This window comes from Crinia signifera, chromosome 6 (genome assembly GCF_055691185.1).
Source record: "Crinia signifera chromosome 6, ASM5569118v1, whole genome shotgun sequence".
Classification (NCBI taxonomy): Eukaryota; Metazoa; Chordata; class Amphibia; order Anura; family Myobatrachidae; genus Crinia; species Crinia signifera.
Genome location: NC_139222.1, coordinates 255,356,306 through 255,374,142, shown reverse-complemented (window position 1 = coordinate 255,374,142; position 17,837 = coordinate 255,356,306). Strand labels below are relative to the sequence as shown.

Genomic DNA, 17,837 nt, shown 5'->3' with positions numbered 1-17,837 from the left:
GTCAAGCACCCCCCCCCCGGCCGCCCCGTCGCCTATGCAGTTCTCTGAAACTGTCTGCTGTATGGGGGCGGCCATTTTGTGGTGGTCCTCATCAGAAGAACGGAGCCGCCGGGACCAGCAAGATACGTAAGTCTGCGGGGGATAGGGGGGGGTAACTATAGCACCGCAGCCCCCGGCGCCCCCACATGCACAGCGCCCCCCCGCGGTGGCGGGGGCTGCGGTGCTATAGTTACGCCCCTGCATGAGATGTTGCTATGGGCAACCAATCAGATCCTGTCTATTATCTCCTAGAGGGTGCTAAATCAATAAGAAGTAAAATATGATTGATTGCCCATAGTAACAGCCCATGTGAAATAGATCTCCCATCTTAAGGGCCCTACACACAGAGAGATTTGTGCCAGAGATTTATAATGGGAGATTCAGCATGAGAGATTTCAAATCTCTCACAGAAAGTGTTTAGGCGACTTCAGGGGGATAAAAAGCCTTCACATTTAAATAATGGGTTGGAATAAAGCCTGGGGGACTGTCATCTTCTTTCTCTATAATAGAAAAATAAATTAAATAATGTAAAAAAAATTGCATGGGTCCCCCCCACGAGCATGACCAGTCCCGGGCTCTCTGAGCTAGTCCTGGTTTCTTGAATACCAGGGGTAAAAATTCAATAAGGTCCCACTATATTCAAGAAACCAGCACCGGCTCTTAGGCCGGTCCTGCTTCGGAAAATACAGGGGACAAAAGTGAGTGGGGGTCCCCCGTATTTTAGAGACAAGCACCAGGCTCCACTAGCAGGGGGTGTAATGCCATAGCCAGTGGACACGCCTGACGGGGCCCTGTGGCCAAAGTATTACCCTCCCTAACTAGTCAGCCCAGGCCGGGAGTTTTTGGGGAGGTGGGGACCAACCGAATAAAGTGGTCTCCACTCTCCAGGGCACCCCAGGCCTGGGCTGAAGCCCGGGGCTATCCCCTGCACCCCTGGGTGGTGGGGCAGGGTTGATAGCTGCTTTAAACAGTAATTTTGTCCTTTACATTAGGACTACAGGTCCCAGCAAGCCTGCCCCATGGGGGAGCTGTGGGTGAGGGAGGGCGGGGGTCGGATGTGCTGTGGATGGGGGGGTGCTGCGGGTGGAAGAGGGGGGGGTTGGGGGAGGGGTTGTCGGCGGTGCCACATCACCCACTCAGAAGACCTTGCTCATCCCCTCGCCACACATGCAGGAGATGTGTGCAGGAGCATCTGAGAGACTGCACTAAATAATCTGACTCAGCCATTATGAATCTTGGGCAGATGCAGAATGTTGGGGGCATGCATGTAAATTGCTGTGTGGGCCACATACAGTACACAGTGATTTACATGCATTTTCTGAGGGATTTAGTTAATGTGTAGGGCCCACTAGTAAATTTCCCCCAATAATATTTTTTTGATTTGATTTGATCTTCAGATTAAGCTGAAGAGTATGTACTCTATTGCTGTGTACACACGGTGCAATTAGTGCTATTCATTTAAACTACATGTGTACGTGTGTACATACCTAAGCAATTGTAAGAGTAATATTGGGTTTAAAGCTGTGTACACACGGTGCCAATATGGCTATATCTTAGTTTTATTGCTAGTGGCAGAGGGGCACTGGCTGGGTGGGGTCTCAATCATTGAACTTAAGGGGTGTACACATGGAGAACTTTTAACCCCTTACCGCCGCAGCCTGTTTTTTTTGCCTTCCTGACAGAGCCCTTTTTTTCAAATCTGACATGTATCACTTTATGTGGAGATAACTTTTTTTTGCTTTTACTTATCCCAGTGATTTTGAGATTGTTTTCTCGTGACACATTGTACTTCAAGTTAGTGGTAAATTTTGGTCGATACAGTCTGTGTTTTTTTGTGAAAAATACCAAAATGTCGTAAAAAATTGAAAATTTTGCAATTTGCAAAATGTTAAATTTTCTGCTTGTGAGACAAATAATCATACCACTCAAAATAGTTAATAACTAACAAAGACCATATGTCTACTTTATGTTGCCATCATTATTTCAACCTCCTTTTAATTTTTTTGGACACTAGGAGGCTTAAAATATGAATAGCAAATTCTCAAATTTTCAAGAAAATTTCAAACACTGATTTTTTTAGGGACCAGTTAAGTTCTGATGTGACTTTGAGGGACTTGTATGTGAGACACCCCCATAAATGATGCCATTTCAAAAACTGCACCCCTCACAATATTCAAAACAGCATTTTGGAAGTTTGTTAACCCTTTAGGTGTTTCACAGGAATTAAAACAAAGTGTAGGTGAAATTTCAAAATTTCATTTTTTTTAGCAGATTTTCAATTTTAATACACTTTTCTAAGGAACACAGTAGATTTTACTAGAGAAATGTGACTAAAAATTGATTCCCCCAATTCTTTTGTTTTCATAAATATCCTATATGTGGCCCTAGTGTGCATGTTGACCAAACCACAGGCTTCAAAATAGAAGGAGCACCTACTTGATTTTGGAGCCTCCTTTTTATGAGATTATTTTTTAGGCACCATATAGGTTTCTAGGCACCATAAGATGCTAAAAGTTAGGAACCCCCCCACAAGTGACCCCATTTTGCAAACTACACCCCTCAGGGAATTCATCTAGGGATATAGTGTACATTTCAAACCCCCAGGGGTTTCACCAATTTTGGTACAACTGGGCTGTGAAAATGAAAAATTACATTTTTTTTTACACAAAAATGCAGTTCTGGCTCCAAATTTGTCATTTTCACAAGGAATGAAGGAGACAAAGCACCCCAAAATCTGTGCCGCAATTTCTCCCGAGTACGGCAATGCCTCATATGTGACCAAAAAATACCATTTGGGTGCATGGCAGGACTCAGAAGGGAAGGAGTGATATTTGGATTTTGCAGCACAGATTCTGGTGGAATGAATGGTGGGTGCTATGTCGCATTAGCAAGACCCCCGAAGCACCAATAGAGTGGAACCCCCCCACAAGTGACCCCATTTTGCAAACTACACCCCTCAGGGAATTCATCTAGGGGTATAGTGTACATTTCAAACCCCCAGGGGTTTCACCAATTTTGGTACAACTGGGCTGTGAAAATGAAAAATTACATTTTTTTACACAAAAATGCAGTTCTGGCTCAAAAGTTTTCATTTTCACAAGGAATGAAGGAGACAAAGCACCCCAAAATCTGTGCCGCAATTTCTCCCGAGTACGGCAATGCCTCATATGTGACCAAAAAATACCATTTGGGTGCATGGCAGGACTCAGAAGGGAAGGAGTGATATTTGGATTTTGCAGCACAGATTCTGGTGGAATGAATGGTGGGTGCTATGTCGCATTAGCAAGACCCCCGAAGCACCAATACAGTGGAACCCCCCCACAAGTGACCCCATTTTGCAAACTACACCCCTCAGGGAATTCATCTAGGGGTATAGTGTACATTTCAAACCCCCAGGGGTTTCACCAATTTTGGTACAACTGGGCTGTGAAAATGAAAAATTACATTTTTTTACACAAAAATGCAGTTCTGGCTCAAAATTTTTAATTTTCACAAGGAATGAAGGAGACAAAGCACCCCAAAATCTGTGCCGCAATTTCTCCCGAGTATGGCAATGCCTCATATGTGACCAAAAAATACCAGTTGGGTGCATGGCAGGACTCAGAAGGGAAGGAGTGATATTTGGATTTTGCAGCACAGATTCTGGTGGAATGTTGGTGGATGCTATGTCGCATTAGCAAGACCCCCAAAGCACCAATACAGTAGAACCCCCCCCCACAAGTGACCCCATTTTGCAAACTACACCCCTCAGGGAATTCATCTAGGGGTATAGTGTACATTTCAAACCCCCAGGGGTTTCACCAATTTTGATACAACTGGGCTGTGAAAATGAAAAATTACATTTTTTTACACAAAAATGCAGTTCTGGCTCAAAATTTTTCATTTTCACAAGGAATGAAGGAGACAAAGCACCCCAAAATCTGTGCCGCAATTTCTCCTGAGTACGGCAATGCCTCATATGTGACCAAAAAATACCATTTGGGTGCATGGCAGGACTCAGAAGGGAAGGAGTGATATTTGGATTTTGCAGCACAGATTCTGGTGGAATAAATGGTGGGTGCTATGTCGCATTAGCAAGACCCCCGAAGCACCAATACAGTGGAACCCCCCCCACAAGTGACCCCATTTTGCAAACTACACCCCTCAGGGAATTCATCTAGGGGTATAGTGTACATTTCAAACCCCCAGGGGTTTCACCAATTTTGGTACAACTGGGCTGTGAAAATGAAAAATTACATTTTTTTACACAAAAATGCAGTTCTGGCTCAAAATTTTTCATTTTCACAAGGAATGAAGGAGACAAAGCACCCCAAAATCTGTGCCGCAATTTCTCCAGAGTACGGCAATGCCTCATATGTGACCAAAAAATACCATTTGGGTGCATGACAGGACTCAGAAGGGAAGGAGTGATATTTGGATTTTGCAGCACAGATTCTGGTGGAATGAATGGTGGGTGCTATGTCGCATTAGCAAGACCCCCGAAGCACGGTGAAATGATGAACCTAATAATCCATAGATGTGTGGTATATTTTAAAACACTCCTTCATACATAGGCCGGGTTTGTCAGGGCAAGTTTCACAGTGGAAAATAGTTTGCTTTCTTATTCCCTTTTTATAGCAAACTTTGCACCTTTTTTGTGTCCTGCCCTTTTTTCCAGTGGAGGGGATTTCGTTAGGAAAATGCTGCCCTGATACAATACGGGGGCCAGAACTAGAAGTACTGGGGCCAGTACTAGAAGTACTGGGGCCCTCTGCCTGCTGGTTCCCAAATATTAGGCCCTTTATGACTTCCTCTTGAAAGTGCATAAATGTCCCCGTCTGGCTGGTAGAACGGAATAGTACGTAAGCGTTATACAGTGCCATCTGGATGATATACACGGCCAGCTTCTTATACCATATTTTTGTTTTCCGCAGGGCACTGTACGGCTTCAGTACCTGATCTGAAAGATCCACTCCGCCCATGTACTTATTGTAATCTAGGATACAAATAGGTTTTGAGGTGTGGGTACTGGTACCTCGTACAGGGACGGAGGTGGTACTGTCTCCGTGAATTGTTGTCAGTATAAGGACATCCCTCTTGTCCTTATATTTGACCAACAACATATTTTCGGTGGATTGTGCCCTGCTTTCACCCTTTCTCAGTAATTGGGCAACGTGCGTTTTTGGGAGGCCTCTTTGGTTCTTGCGCACAGTACCGCAAGCTGCTGTACCTCTTGAACCAAGGGCCTTAAACAGGGGGATGCTGGTGTAAAAGTTATCCACATAGAGGTGATAACCCTTATCCAGGAAGGGGTGCACTAAATCCCAGACAATCTTTCCACTAACACCTACGAGGGAGGGGGGGCATTCTGGCGGTTCAATTCTTGTGTCCTTCCCTTCATATACCCTAAACCTGTGGATGTACCCTGAGGTACTTTCGCACAGCTTATACATTTTTATGCCATACCATGCCCTCTTATTGGAAAGGTACTGGCGGAATTTAACCCTTCCTTTAAAATGTATCAGTGACTCGTCTACACAAATGAATTTTTCGGGGATGTACATCTCAGCAAATTTGGCGCTGAAATGATCAATGACCGGCCTGACTTTGAATAGCCGGTCAAAGGTGGGATCATCTCTGGGTGGGCACTGTGCATTATCGTTGTAATGCAAAAATTTAAGGATCGTCTCAAAACGAGTCCGGGTCATGGCCATACGATGAAGTGGGGTGCTGTACAGAAGGAATGTGATCATTCGTCAGACTGCATTTAGGTCTACAGTCATTAGGTCGACCCCACTAGGTCGACTGGCAGGAAGGTCGACCTGACTTAAGGTCGACATGGGCCAAGGTCGACATGACTTAAGGTCGAATTTGCATAAAGGTCGACATGAGGAAGGTCGACTGGTCATAAGGTCGACATGGGTTTTTCACTGTTTTTTTATCCGAATGTCGACACAGTCGACATGGACACAGTTGGCAATGAGAATCGGACCCTCGCATCGCTCGCTTCACTCGCGATGCTTCGGGCACGGTGCCTCGCTGCGCTCGGCACACTATTTTATTCTCCCACCACGCCCTAGTGGATGGTAGGGCATGAAATACCGCCTGTCGGCACATGTTGGCTCAAAAAACAGTGAAAAACCCATGTCGACCTTATGACCAGTCGACCTTTGTCATGTCGACCTTTATGCAAATTCGACCTTAAGTCATGTCGACCTTGGCCCATGTCGACCTTAAGTCAGGTCGACCTTCCTGCCAGTCGACCTAGTGGGGTCGACCTAATGACTGTAAACCTAAATGCAGTCTGACGAATGACCGCATCCCGTACAGAACATCTGTACTCCAATATTGCCTAATTTCTGGCTTTTTTACTATGCCCATATGTAACACCAGACCCCAAAACGTCATCATCTCTACTGCATCTACAGGGGTCCACCTAGCAAATGATGACGTGGGGTTTTGGGAAATAAACTGCTGGGCATATAAATTACTTTGGTCCACCATTAAATTTATAAAATCATCAGAGAAAAAGACTTTGAAAAAGTCAATTTCTTTGAGGCCTGTAGTATCAAATTGGATTCCTGGGTTGGCCAAAAACTCAGGAACCTGGGGCTCAAAATTGTCTGGTGGTGGGGTCCATACGAGATCAATCATTGGGGGGGGGGGTCTCAGCTGCTCTACGGGGGCGTCTTTGAGGGGGTCCCTCATCACTAGAGGAGGAAGAGGAGCTTAAGACGAATGCAAATTCATCGCTTTCTTCACTGGCTGTGTCAGAGGCAATAAGGGCATATGCCTCCTCCGCTGAAAACAGTCTTTGCGACGATTGGGACATTTTTATTATTTTTGTGTTTGTGTAAGTGTAGTGTTTTAACATGTGTATAGTGTAGGGGGGGGTACAAACTTTATTTCAACACGGGGGGTATGTAGTGTGTATGTAGTGCTTTAACACGTGTAAGTTAAAAGAAAAAAAAAAAGCTCCTGCGCCAAAAATTGAGCACAGATGTTGGTCAGTAACGTCCGTCACTGATCAGCGCTCAGCGGCCACAGGACACCCACAAAATCATCGTGGGTGTAAAAAAAATTTAAAAAATAGACCCCACAGCACCCTCCAAAAAAAAAAATAAAAAAAAAAATGCTGATGAGTCAAAGGCAACAGGAATTTGATCCAAAAAAAAAAAAATTAGATCAACCCTGTGCCAAAAATGCTGATCAGTGATGTACGTCACTGATCAGCGCTCAGCGGCCACAGGACACCCACAAAATCACCGTGGGTGTAAAAAAAAAACCCACAGCACCCTCAAAAAAAACAAAACTGCTGATCAGTGATGCAACACTGATTAGCAGTGAGGGGCAGCAGGCACACTACTTTTGGTGATACCTGACAGGGTATATATAAAAAAAAAACCCTGCACCCCAAAAAAGTTGCTGATCAGTTAATTTATACTGATCAGCACAAAAGGGGGGCATATTCTCTGACACAATGACGCTGCAGCAGCAGCAGGAAGCAACAGCAACCACAGCAACCAGGAAGCACCAGCAGCTGGCCAACCAACGCTGATCAGGTCAGTATTAGGGGACAGATGGGCACGGAGACCGCTCTGCACGCTGTTCCTGACCGGAATGGCGGCTGCAGGGCTATCTCCGTTATTTTCTGTGAGGTGTAATGGCTGTGATTGGTCCATCGGTCCGACGGACCAATCACAGCCTTGGGGGCAGGTGGGGTGACCACCAGTGAGCCCTTTATACCCGGTGGTGATTGGTGCTGTACTTAACAGCACCAATCACCACCGATCCCTGTGTTACCGAGCGACGTTATTCGCCGGTACACAGAAAACGCTGTAATTGGCTGTTCACATTTGAACAGCCAATCACAGCGATCGCCGATGGGGAGGGGGGCATCGCTGCCCCCCCTGGGCAATGAGGGAAGATGTCTGCTGTCAGGGACAGCAGCCATCGTCCCTCTGTCACCGCGTCTATAGACGCGGTGACAGTTTAAAGTCATGACGTACATTTATGCCATGTGTCAGGAAGTACATCCCGGCCATGACGTAAATGTACGTCAAATGTCGGGAAGGGGTTAATAGGAGATTTTGACTAGATAGTCAAAATCTCCTAGAAGGTTAGCCAAAATCTCCCTATTTTTCTCCTGCTCAATATTTTCTAGCAGAAATTGCTTAGTATACAGTAGATTGACTGTGCAGGCAAGGCAATTTTGACTAGATCATAGACTATCATTGCTTAGACAAAATCGCTTAAGGCCCATACACAATGGGCGACTTTGAGCTGAAAGTCACTCAAAACAGCAGGTTTGAGCGGCTTTCAGCTCAAAGCCGATAACGGGTTTTTACCGCATTTTTAGTTTAGAGAATTTCCCCCTTTACTTCCACTATCACCTCTAGCTGATAATACTGAAATCTACCGCTCCTTTGCTAATCTCTCTCCATCTCTCCTCACTCATATCTCCAACTGTCTCTCTGCTGTCTACTCTTGGATGACCCAGCAATTTTTTAGGCTTAAAATATCAAAGACTAAGCTGTCATCTTCCCACCCTCCTGCATAAAGCCTGACCCTCTCTCATCCTGATCTTCTGTTTATGCTCACTTCTTCCCCTTCTGTGTCACCCCTGTCTGCCTAACCCTCCCCTTTAGAATGTAAGCTCTCACGAGCAGGGCCCTCTCTCCTCGTGTGCCCCTTTCTTACAATATATAAACCTCTGCCACCCTGATGATTGCTGCAGAATCCTGTCCCCTGATGCAACTATCCATATTTACCATGTACTTGTCCTAAATTGTCCTTGTACTGTAATTTGTTATCTGTTTTTGCTCATTTGTGTATTGTTAGGTGCTGGGGGACCTTTGTGGCGAAATCAGTTAGTAAAAAATATCCATTAGCCTGAATCTCACCATGTGTACACACTATAACTTATCCTTTGATACAGACTACCAATATATGGCATTTCTAGTGGGTAAGGAGGATGCTAGACTACTAATACCATGTCCCATGTCCATGGGTGGCCGGGATGTTTCCAGTCACTCCATTTACATAGTGCATGATTAATGGTTGATTATTCATTGTGCTCGGCCCACATATGGGATAGGGTGATGGTGAAATACGAAAACTTTCTGGGAGAACTGCGCTACATAATACAAGAACTGCAGAAGAATTCGCCCAGCGGTTTTCATGATTAGCGCGATCAGACAGACGTGCTTCAGAAACTTTGCTTTATACTATGTAAGGATATGGAAGGATACACTGCAGTGCTACTCCAGCTGTAGGGAACAATTACATTTAGAACATAAACTGAACATAAACTGTACTAAATACTTTATGCAGGGTCATCGCTACATCACAACATCTATTACAGACTACACCCCGTCATTATCGCCCTATCCTGTATAGGAGCCAAGCACAATGTGTTTATCATTTAGCTGGTAGGAACGCAGCACACACTTATGTAGCAATGCCCTCTCACTGTGTAAGTCATAGCCCAGTGCTTGCAGTACACCTGTCATTCTAAGCATATTCATGTTCCCGGCACATACCCTACGCTCTTCCCTGTAACCCACATATGCCACACGCCCTCGCATTGTGCCACAATGTTACATCATGCAGGATCCAAGGCCGCTTAGCCTCTCCTTCCTTGGCTGATAATAACATTCCACACACTGCTGTCAGTGGTGCTTCCCAACTTGGAACAGGACTAGATGGAGGATGGGAGCCTCGAACAGGCTGGCTGCTGTGCTGAGGGATCCAGTTTGATCCAGCAGGAATCTTGAAGTTGCATGTGGGAACCGGCCTGGCTAATGGAGACAGTGGGAGAAATTGTACCCAGGTTTGATGCCACTCTGCAAGTGTCCCTGGCCATCGGCAGTTTTTTCACATGTCCATCGGGAGCAGTGTAGATGTGAGGAGGAGACGGGGGAGGAATGGGTGGGGGAATGCAATAAGGCAATCAGTGATATTTAGAATGATCCCTTACTTCTCACCAGGTTCCTGCAATAAAAGAAGAATACTCAGTCTGGTCTCTTCATGCATTTGCACATGGGGAACACCTCAATATCAATGAGACCAAGACGTTCGGTATAATCCAAGGTTTTAAAACATGTGCCTTCCAGACTGATAAAGCCACATACAAGCCGGGTGATACAGGTAAGACTAAATAGCATGGAATCACATAGCAGCAATTATTAAACAACAGAGATACAGTATGTAATGGACAAACAATGGGTTTGATTCAGGTTTGCTCCTTAAGCTGAGAACATAACAGTTTACCGAGCACCTGAGACGCCGCACCACCACCATGCTGAATCCCCCCACCGATTCCCCTGGGTTCCATGCAAAGGGATGTGTAACGAAAACCAACCCACTCACCTACCTCATGCTGCAGGAGCAATAATTTGATGGTCGCCATCTATCGTATGATTTATCCTGCCTTTGTAAAGTCAGTTTCAAATTACTTTTATTTGCGAGCGTCGCGGCGAAGACGGGGTTGGCGGCTGACGTCCTCTGACATCTGCCGCCCACCCTCCCAGCAGGCATCAGGCCAACTGAGTACCCATGAAAATTCCTAGCTGTGGCCAGAGACCCAGTTCCACATTAAAAACATGGACACATTGGCACTGAAAGGGTTTTATCCCTGTGCTGCCGCAAAATCAATACACGAAAGTGGACACTTGATAGGGTTTAAATGTGTTTTAAACTGTATGAGCAGCACTGAGCTGGGACAGGTCTGCTACAGTGCTGCTGTGAGGTGAAGCCGGGTGCAGCACACCAGTCGCAGAGCATGTATCAAATATATCAAATGCATTATTATATGCTATAAGAAGTGTACCACAGGTGTATTTTTTTAAATAAAATGCATTCACTTTGTAAATTTCTGGAGGAAGGAGTCCAGCAGACTCTGTGACAAGGAAATGAGATGCTAAATTGTCCTTTCCTAGCAGAACTCTGATGAATGGCCACTGCACAACAGGTAGCAGGCTATGAGCCAGATGCACTAAGCTTCATAAGTGATAAAATGGAGAGTGATAAACAACCAACCAATCAGCTCCTGTCTGATATTTTTCAAACACAGTCAGTGACATGGCATGTAGAAGCTGATTGGCTCTCCATTTTATTATTTTTGAAGCTTAGTGCATTTAGTCCTTTGTGTCTGTAGTTCCTGTGGAAAGGTGTTAGTAGGGGGACTTGTGTATAAGATGTGTCAAGGAATTCATGCTTTCCTGTACATTTGGTAGATAACCTAAGGAAATTGGATTGGACCCTTTGGGGTGTAATCTGGATTTATTTATGACGGGAAAATATTCCAATTGATCTATGAATGTAAATGTCCCAGGCATGTACACCTCCTGCACTATGGTGATTGGGTGGAGACCACAGGTTGGAATTACCCGCTGCGGTATTCTGTGGTTGGATTTGGATAAAAGGCACAAGGTTTGCCTGTAAAAATTGTACATATGCCTTTATTTGAATGCTGTAAAATCTGTATGCTGACCCTCCTAGATATAGGAGAAGAGATCTTTTCAGGTATTTGAGCAAATAAACATCCTTTGCCTCAAGATGTCCATTTTCATTTTGCGACCAACAGCAATATGCCAAACGTAATCCTATTCTCCAGCTAAACTGGGTAAAGCATCCAGTGTCTCCAAGCTCCGCTCGGCCAGCTACCAAAGCAGAGGCCTGGTCCATGACCAGTGTGGAACCAACCAACGCCAGTCGGGGGGTGTCAGCAGCGTGTTGATGCATACACCGTAGCAGGTAGTACTCAGGTGCCAGCGTTTGGGCCTGAGGAGGTATATGTGCTTCCAGACACCACATGGTAAGAGTCTGGTGGTGGCAGCGATATCCCCACCCACTGCATAGAGGGTGGAGTCATCTCTTTCCCTCTTTCCTCCCTTGGCATACATAGACCCAGAGGACGTAGCCAGAGCCTAGGGCAGGCGTCCGGTTACACTAGCATTTTCATGTGGTGGTCCATAAAATGCTGAGTATTCCCATGGGCTATCCCCATCCCCGCTGCCATCCACCCCATTACTCCCTCTGCGAATGGCCCAGAGAGTGTCTAACTCACTGTGGCCACTCGCTATCGGGGTTTATACATATAAAGAAATGTGCATGCGCAAACCTCGACTATTGGGGTAGGGGCCAAATTCGGATCACTCTAAGTGATCCAGAAAGGGCCCCAATGTGTTTAACTATATTTTGTTACTTTGGAATTCATTGGCCATTATTGTAGTATTTGGCTTTGAGATAAAAGACCAGTGACTTTTCCAAATTCACCTCTAACTAGCTCTTTCAAGTCTACCATTGAGAGAACAGCAATACAGATGACACCAGTTTGCTGGAGACGCAGTGCTTCTGTGTACACCATAGATGTCTATTTCCAGATGACCTCAGCGCTTATTTGTTGACATGGGTACATGAGTGTAACTATAGATGATGTGATTACTATGGCGCCAGAGGCGTAGGGGGGCCCGGACTCAGGTTATAAATTGCAATTTCCCAAATTTGCCTGCTAAGCAATTGAGTCAGATCTATTGCTCAGCTTGAAATGTGACATTACATTGTCAGTAAGAGGAGTTTTTAGTGGATGTTTTTTTTTCCCATCAATAAATTTTTATTAACACAAAGTTTTATATGGGGTACAGAAGAAAGAAGAAGGGATACTTGGGGGGGGAGGGGGGGGGGGACTGCATTCTGGATTGGAGACAGTACAATACTGCAGATAAGACAAGTAAAACAGAGCACAAACACACCGCTACGCAGAGCGGGCTATACATGAGGTAGGTAATACACAAACCAAATAGAACAATATGGCAAGCTCAGATAAGCATTTCCTGACAGTCCCGACAGTCTGATCGGGCTATAATCTAATACCTAGGGTGGGGGAGATTCTGGGTCTGGTGTTTCATTCAAACTGAATGTAGATGGCTGCCCGGGGGGGTCAGGGGGGAAAAACCTGGTCCCCGCTCCCCTAGTTATGTAAGTGTGCCAAAGGGCCCATCTAGAGCGGGGTGAGGAGGGATTGGTCGAGTGAGGCTGGAAGCTGGTCTCCATAAGGTAGTGGTGATTTGTTTTTAAAATAACCTGGAGGAGTGGGGGGAGGGCTGTTTCCATTGTTGGGCAAGATTTGCACGTGCCGCGATGAGGATGTGTCCGAGAACATATGTTTTCCCTGCCGGGAGTTCCTGGGGGTATACGTGGAGTATGGCTAGAAGTGGGTCAGGAGGGAGAGTTATCTGGAGCACTGTGGAAATCAGATTAAAGACTTCCCCCCAGTACTCCCTGAGTTTGGGACAAGACCAGAAAATGTGAAATATATTACCCACATTCCCACATTCCCGCCAGCACATGTTGGAGCATGTTGGCCAAAAGGTATGGAGTCGGTCGGGGGTTAGGTAAAGACGATTAATTAGTTTGATATGCATCTCCGTATGATTGAGGCAGCGGGACATTGTGTATGAGGATAGGAAGATCTTACTCCATTGGGGAGCAGAGAGCTGGGTGCCTAGATCTATCTCCCATTTCTTATGGGCCGCTGTCTTAGTAAACTCAGGGGGAGTTATCAGGATCCTATACCAGAAGGAGATGTCACCTGTGGAGAGCGTCATGGAGGGGCGGGAGAGGGCCATCTGGTGGTGAGCTTCTGGGGGGGAGCGTTTGGAGAAGTGGGAATTCCACCAATGGGACAGCTGCTGGTGGTGGTGGTACTCATGGGAGGGAAGGGAATATGTTTCTTGAAGGGAGGCGAAGGAAAGGATTGTGTTGACGTTGGATACATCTCCTAGGGTTTTGATCCCGTTATGTTTCCAGAGATTCAAGTTGAGATTGGGTATGAGTTTTGCCACTGTAGTGATAGGGAGAGTAGTGATAAGGGCAGTAGGGGCACGGAGGGTGGTAAGTAGTTGATCCCACACATGTAGAGTGGCAACTGTCGTCGGGAGAAGGGCTGGTAGGGGGGGTCTGTTATGTTTTGGGATCTTTAGTAGGTCAGGGAGAGGGATGTGTGGGCAGTAAAATTGTTCGATGTCCACCCAGGCTCTGGTAGTGGGACTTTCGAAGTAGTGCTTAGATGGGGCCAAAAGACAGGCGACCTGGTACTGGGACAGATCAGGAAGGTCAAGTCCTCCAAATGCTCTCGGGAGGGACATTTTGGAGCGGGCCATAGCAGGGGGTTTTGTCGACCATACATATTTTGTCAGAATGGAGGTGGCCATTTGCAGGGATTTTTTTGGGAATACATAAGGAATGGCGCTGAACCAGGGCCTGCGCTACCCACTCAGCAGCTCCTGCAAAGCAGGGAGGCGCCATGCTGAAAAGGCGCTGTCTCCCTCCCTGCTCTGCTAAAGCTGCCTCAGCCCTCACTGTCACTGCCTGCACGCTAAGACAGCAAAGAACAGTGAGTCTTTTATTATACATGTGTATAAATTTTTTTAATAATTGTATATTTTTTTTTATATTAATTTAGACACTTTTTAAATAATACCTACATATTACGGACACAGCACTGAGATGCGAGTGGTTTGCTACACAGTGAAACATTTGCGCAGTATGTTCTGCACCCTAGCTGTGCAGCCAGAGGCGTAACTACTTTTTTTGCGCCCCCCCGCCGGACATTTCGGGCGCCCCCCCCCCCGAAATATTAACCCCCTCCCTACAGCATTATGGGGGCAGCCATTTTCCGAGTGTCTCTTATTATATTAGCACTGCAGCCGGAGCCGGGGACCGCCCGTCACCCGACACAGATCTGCGTGTCGGGTTAGAGGCAGCGGCGCCGGCGGCAATGGGGTAAGGAGGGGGAGGGCAGGAGTCGGGAGCTGGGACCAGGTGGTAACAATTGTCCAGCAGACCCCCCAGGCGCCCACACCTGCCTAGCGCTTCCCCGCCACCGCGGGGGCTGCGGGACTATAGTGTGCAGCCTACAGTAGCTGTGAAGCCAGACGCAGGCCGGCCAAGTTTTGGGTTGTGTGCGATGTCACCCAGCTGTCGAAGCCCTCCACCTGACATGCCTGCATTGTCTCAACCACTCGCATGAAATGCTGAAGCAATGCCCCCACAACAGGCCATCGACTGTGGGGAGGGTGGGTGTTGACGGAGGCTTGCATGAAATGCTGAAGTGATGCCCCCACAACAGGCTATAGGCAGCGGGGATGGTGGACGGTGCATACGCTCCACAAACGGGCTGCAGCTTGTTGCAATGGCAATGTGAAAGGGCGCAAAAATTTATGGTTTGCAGGAGGGCGCTGGACACCCTAGCACCGGTCCTGCGCTGAACAGATACATAAGCTTGGGTAGGAGCGACATCTTGAATGCCGCCATCCTTCCTAACCATGAAATTTCAAATGCCAACCATGATCTGGAGAGAGACGTAAGGGAGGTGAGAAGGGGAGACAGGTTAACCTCAAATACAGATTTCATGTTTGGGGGGGATGTGTATGCCTAGGTATTTTATAGAATTGGGCTGCCAGTTGTAGTTATATGTGGATTTCAGTGAGGGGAGAGAGTCTGCAAGGTTAATCGGGAGGGCGTCGGTCTTGGATGTGTTAAGCTTGTAATAAGAGGCAGCGCTGTAGGAGGACAGTGTCGCGTGGATATGTGGGAGCGTATTGGAGGGGTCTTCCATAAGGAGGGGGACCATAATGGTACTTGTTTCCTAGCACGGCCACAATCGCGGCCATCGTGGGTAATTTTTAGTGGCCTGCGACGCGACCGACGCGATGCCCCCGATTTTTCCATTGAAATGCATTGAAAACAGTGAAAATCGGGTCGGTCGCGTCGTGTGCGGCTAAAAATGCTTAAATGGTCCACACGCGATGGCCGAGATTTCCCCATAGGGAACAATGTTAAATGAGTAACTTTACCCGCGATGACCGCGATTTCCCATAGGAAACAATGTTAAATGGGTCAATTTACCCAAATCATCATAGGGAAGAATGGTAAATGGGCCAGAAACCCCCCAAAAAAACCCTGACCAGTGAAATGTACCCCCAAAAGTAGTTTACGCCACCCCGCGATCAACGTGAACCCGAAGCGTGGCGAGCGCAGCGGTACGCGTCCTCCGACCTTTTCATACCCCCACTATCCACGTCGGCGTGGAGTTGAGAATAGAATAGTGTGGCGAGCGCAGCGAGCCACCGAGCCCGAAGCGTGGCGAGCGCAGCGTGCCCCGCGAGGGGACGCGGATACCTTCACAGGTAAACGCGTCCCTTCGCGGGCTTCACAGTTGTCCGCGTGGCCATGGACACCAGGGAAGCCCGCGAGGGGACGCGTATAACTGTGAAGGTATCCGCGTCCCCTCGCGGGGCACGCTGCGCTCGCCACGCTTCGAACACTTTACATACAGTGTTATTAAGGGTGTGGTCACCGTGGTTAATCTGATAACTTTGTGGGGCTCCACTAGATGGTACCATAGGATCTGCAAATGAATGCAGTATCTATGAGCAAATAAACGAAAAGTGCAGACCATAATTTCCCCGATCCACCAGTAAGAGAAAAGGGGGAATATATAGAGTAAACATACCTATAGCCTTTATATACCTTGATTCATTGAAAATGTATATATATGGGAACACTTTTAGGTGTTAATAAGGGAGGAGTTGTCCCTGTTGATAGTCTGATAATTCTGTGATGCTCCACTTAATGGTATAAAAAAATGGAACCTGAAATTTAATGCAATGCCAGTAAGCATATAAACAGATAACCTGGATATGTATGGGCACAAAATGCCGATGGATTAATTTTTCATACAATTTCCAAAGTTTCAAAATGACAGTTAGGTTACATGTAATATGTCTTTATAATCATACAGGTATTTTAGATGTGGCACAGTTGAAAAAAATATACACATCAAAAAATAAGGCGTAATGTAGTACCTTCATATAGAGTTATACTTATATGGACGTTTAAAAGGTGGGGTACAGTGAAAAAATGTACATACCAGAACAGGAGCACAATATAACACCTCTCTGTTAGATGACTTATTCTCCCAACTGTACAGTCAATTCTAAATGTTAATAAATAACAGTCTGTTACACAATGGTACATAGATACATATAAAAATAACAATTTGTCAAACTAGAACAAAATGATGGAACAAAGTATTAGCTGGCTGAGCGGTACCAACCCAGAAGATGTCATTTTACTGAGATATCCGATGGCCAAAAAAAAAAAAAAATGAAATGATATATCCATAGGTAAAATATTACATAGTATTCCATAATGGTAAACAGACTGTCACTGGTGGCCTATTAGTTCCCCGAAAAATAGGATATAACGTTTACTTTAAGTTGTACAGCTAGCAGAAAGTTATACCAGCAGATATTATGACAGGAGTTCAGTGTGGGGAGATACAACACACTATTGATGTGTGCCCCATACGGGTATTTTAGGTAATCATAAACCAAAAATAAGGTGCCTTGTCTCATATCCCAAACAGACATCCTAAATGCACATCCTAAACGGACAGTGAACATATACAATGAATAGTTCCAACATAGATAATAATTACAGATATACAGGACCAATTGGGCGCAACCTACCTGGATCAGCTTGCCAATGTCACAGTTAGCGTGGAGAGAGATAATTTCATTAAAAATGATTAAAGGAAAAAAATACAAATCAATTTTTCTCTTCTTTATTCATTGTTTGTGTGTACTGCACCCATAGTATACTGTCAGAAGGTCCATATGATAGTCCGGCCTTCACGCAGCATTATACAAGCTGTGTGTACATTTTTTTTTTTTAAATGTTGCTCTTCTATCTTTTTTAAATGTTGTGTGTTCCCCCCCCCCCCCCCCCCAATACACCATACTGATACTGTC

The 17,837-nt window shown here is 45.9% G+C and overlaps 1 protein-coding gene across 1 annotated transcript in view; it reads left to right on the top strand.

Annotated features, from left to right (window-relative positions):
* The window catches only part of LOC146009230 (alpha-2-macroglobulin-like), a 240,847-nt gene that overhangs the window by 15,473 nt on the left and 207,537 nt on the right, over positions 1 to 17,837 (top strand). The window contains exon 3 of the mRNA XM_083149392.1: positions 10,008 to 10,167. Within this exon, the coding sequence (XP_083005518.1) occupies positions 10,008 to 10,167 (160 nt within the window). The remainder of the gene's footprint in view (positions 1 to 10,007; positions 10,168 to 17,837) is intronic.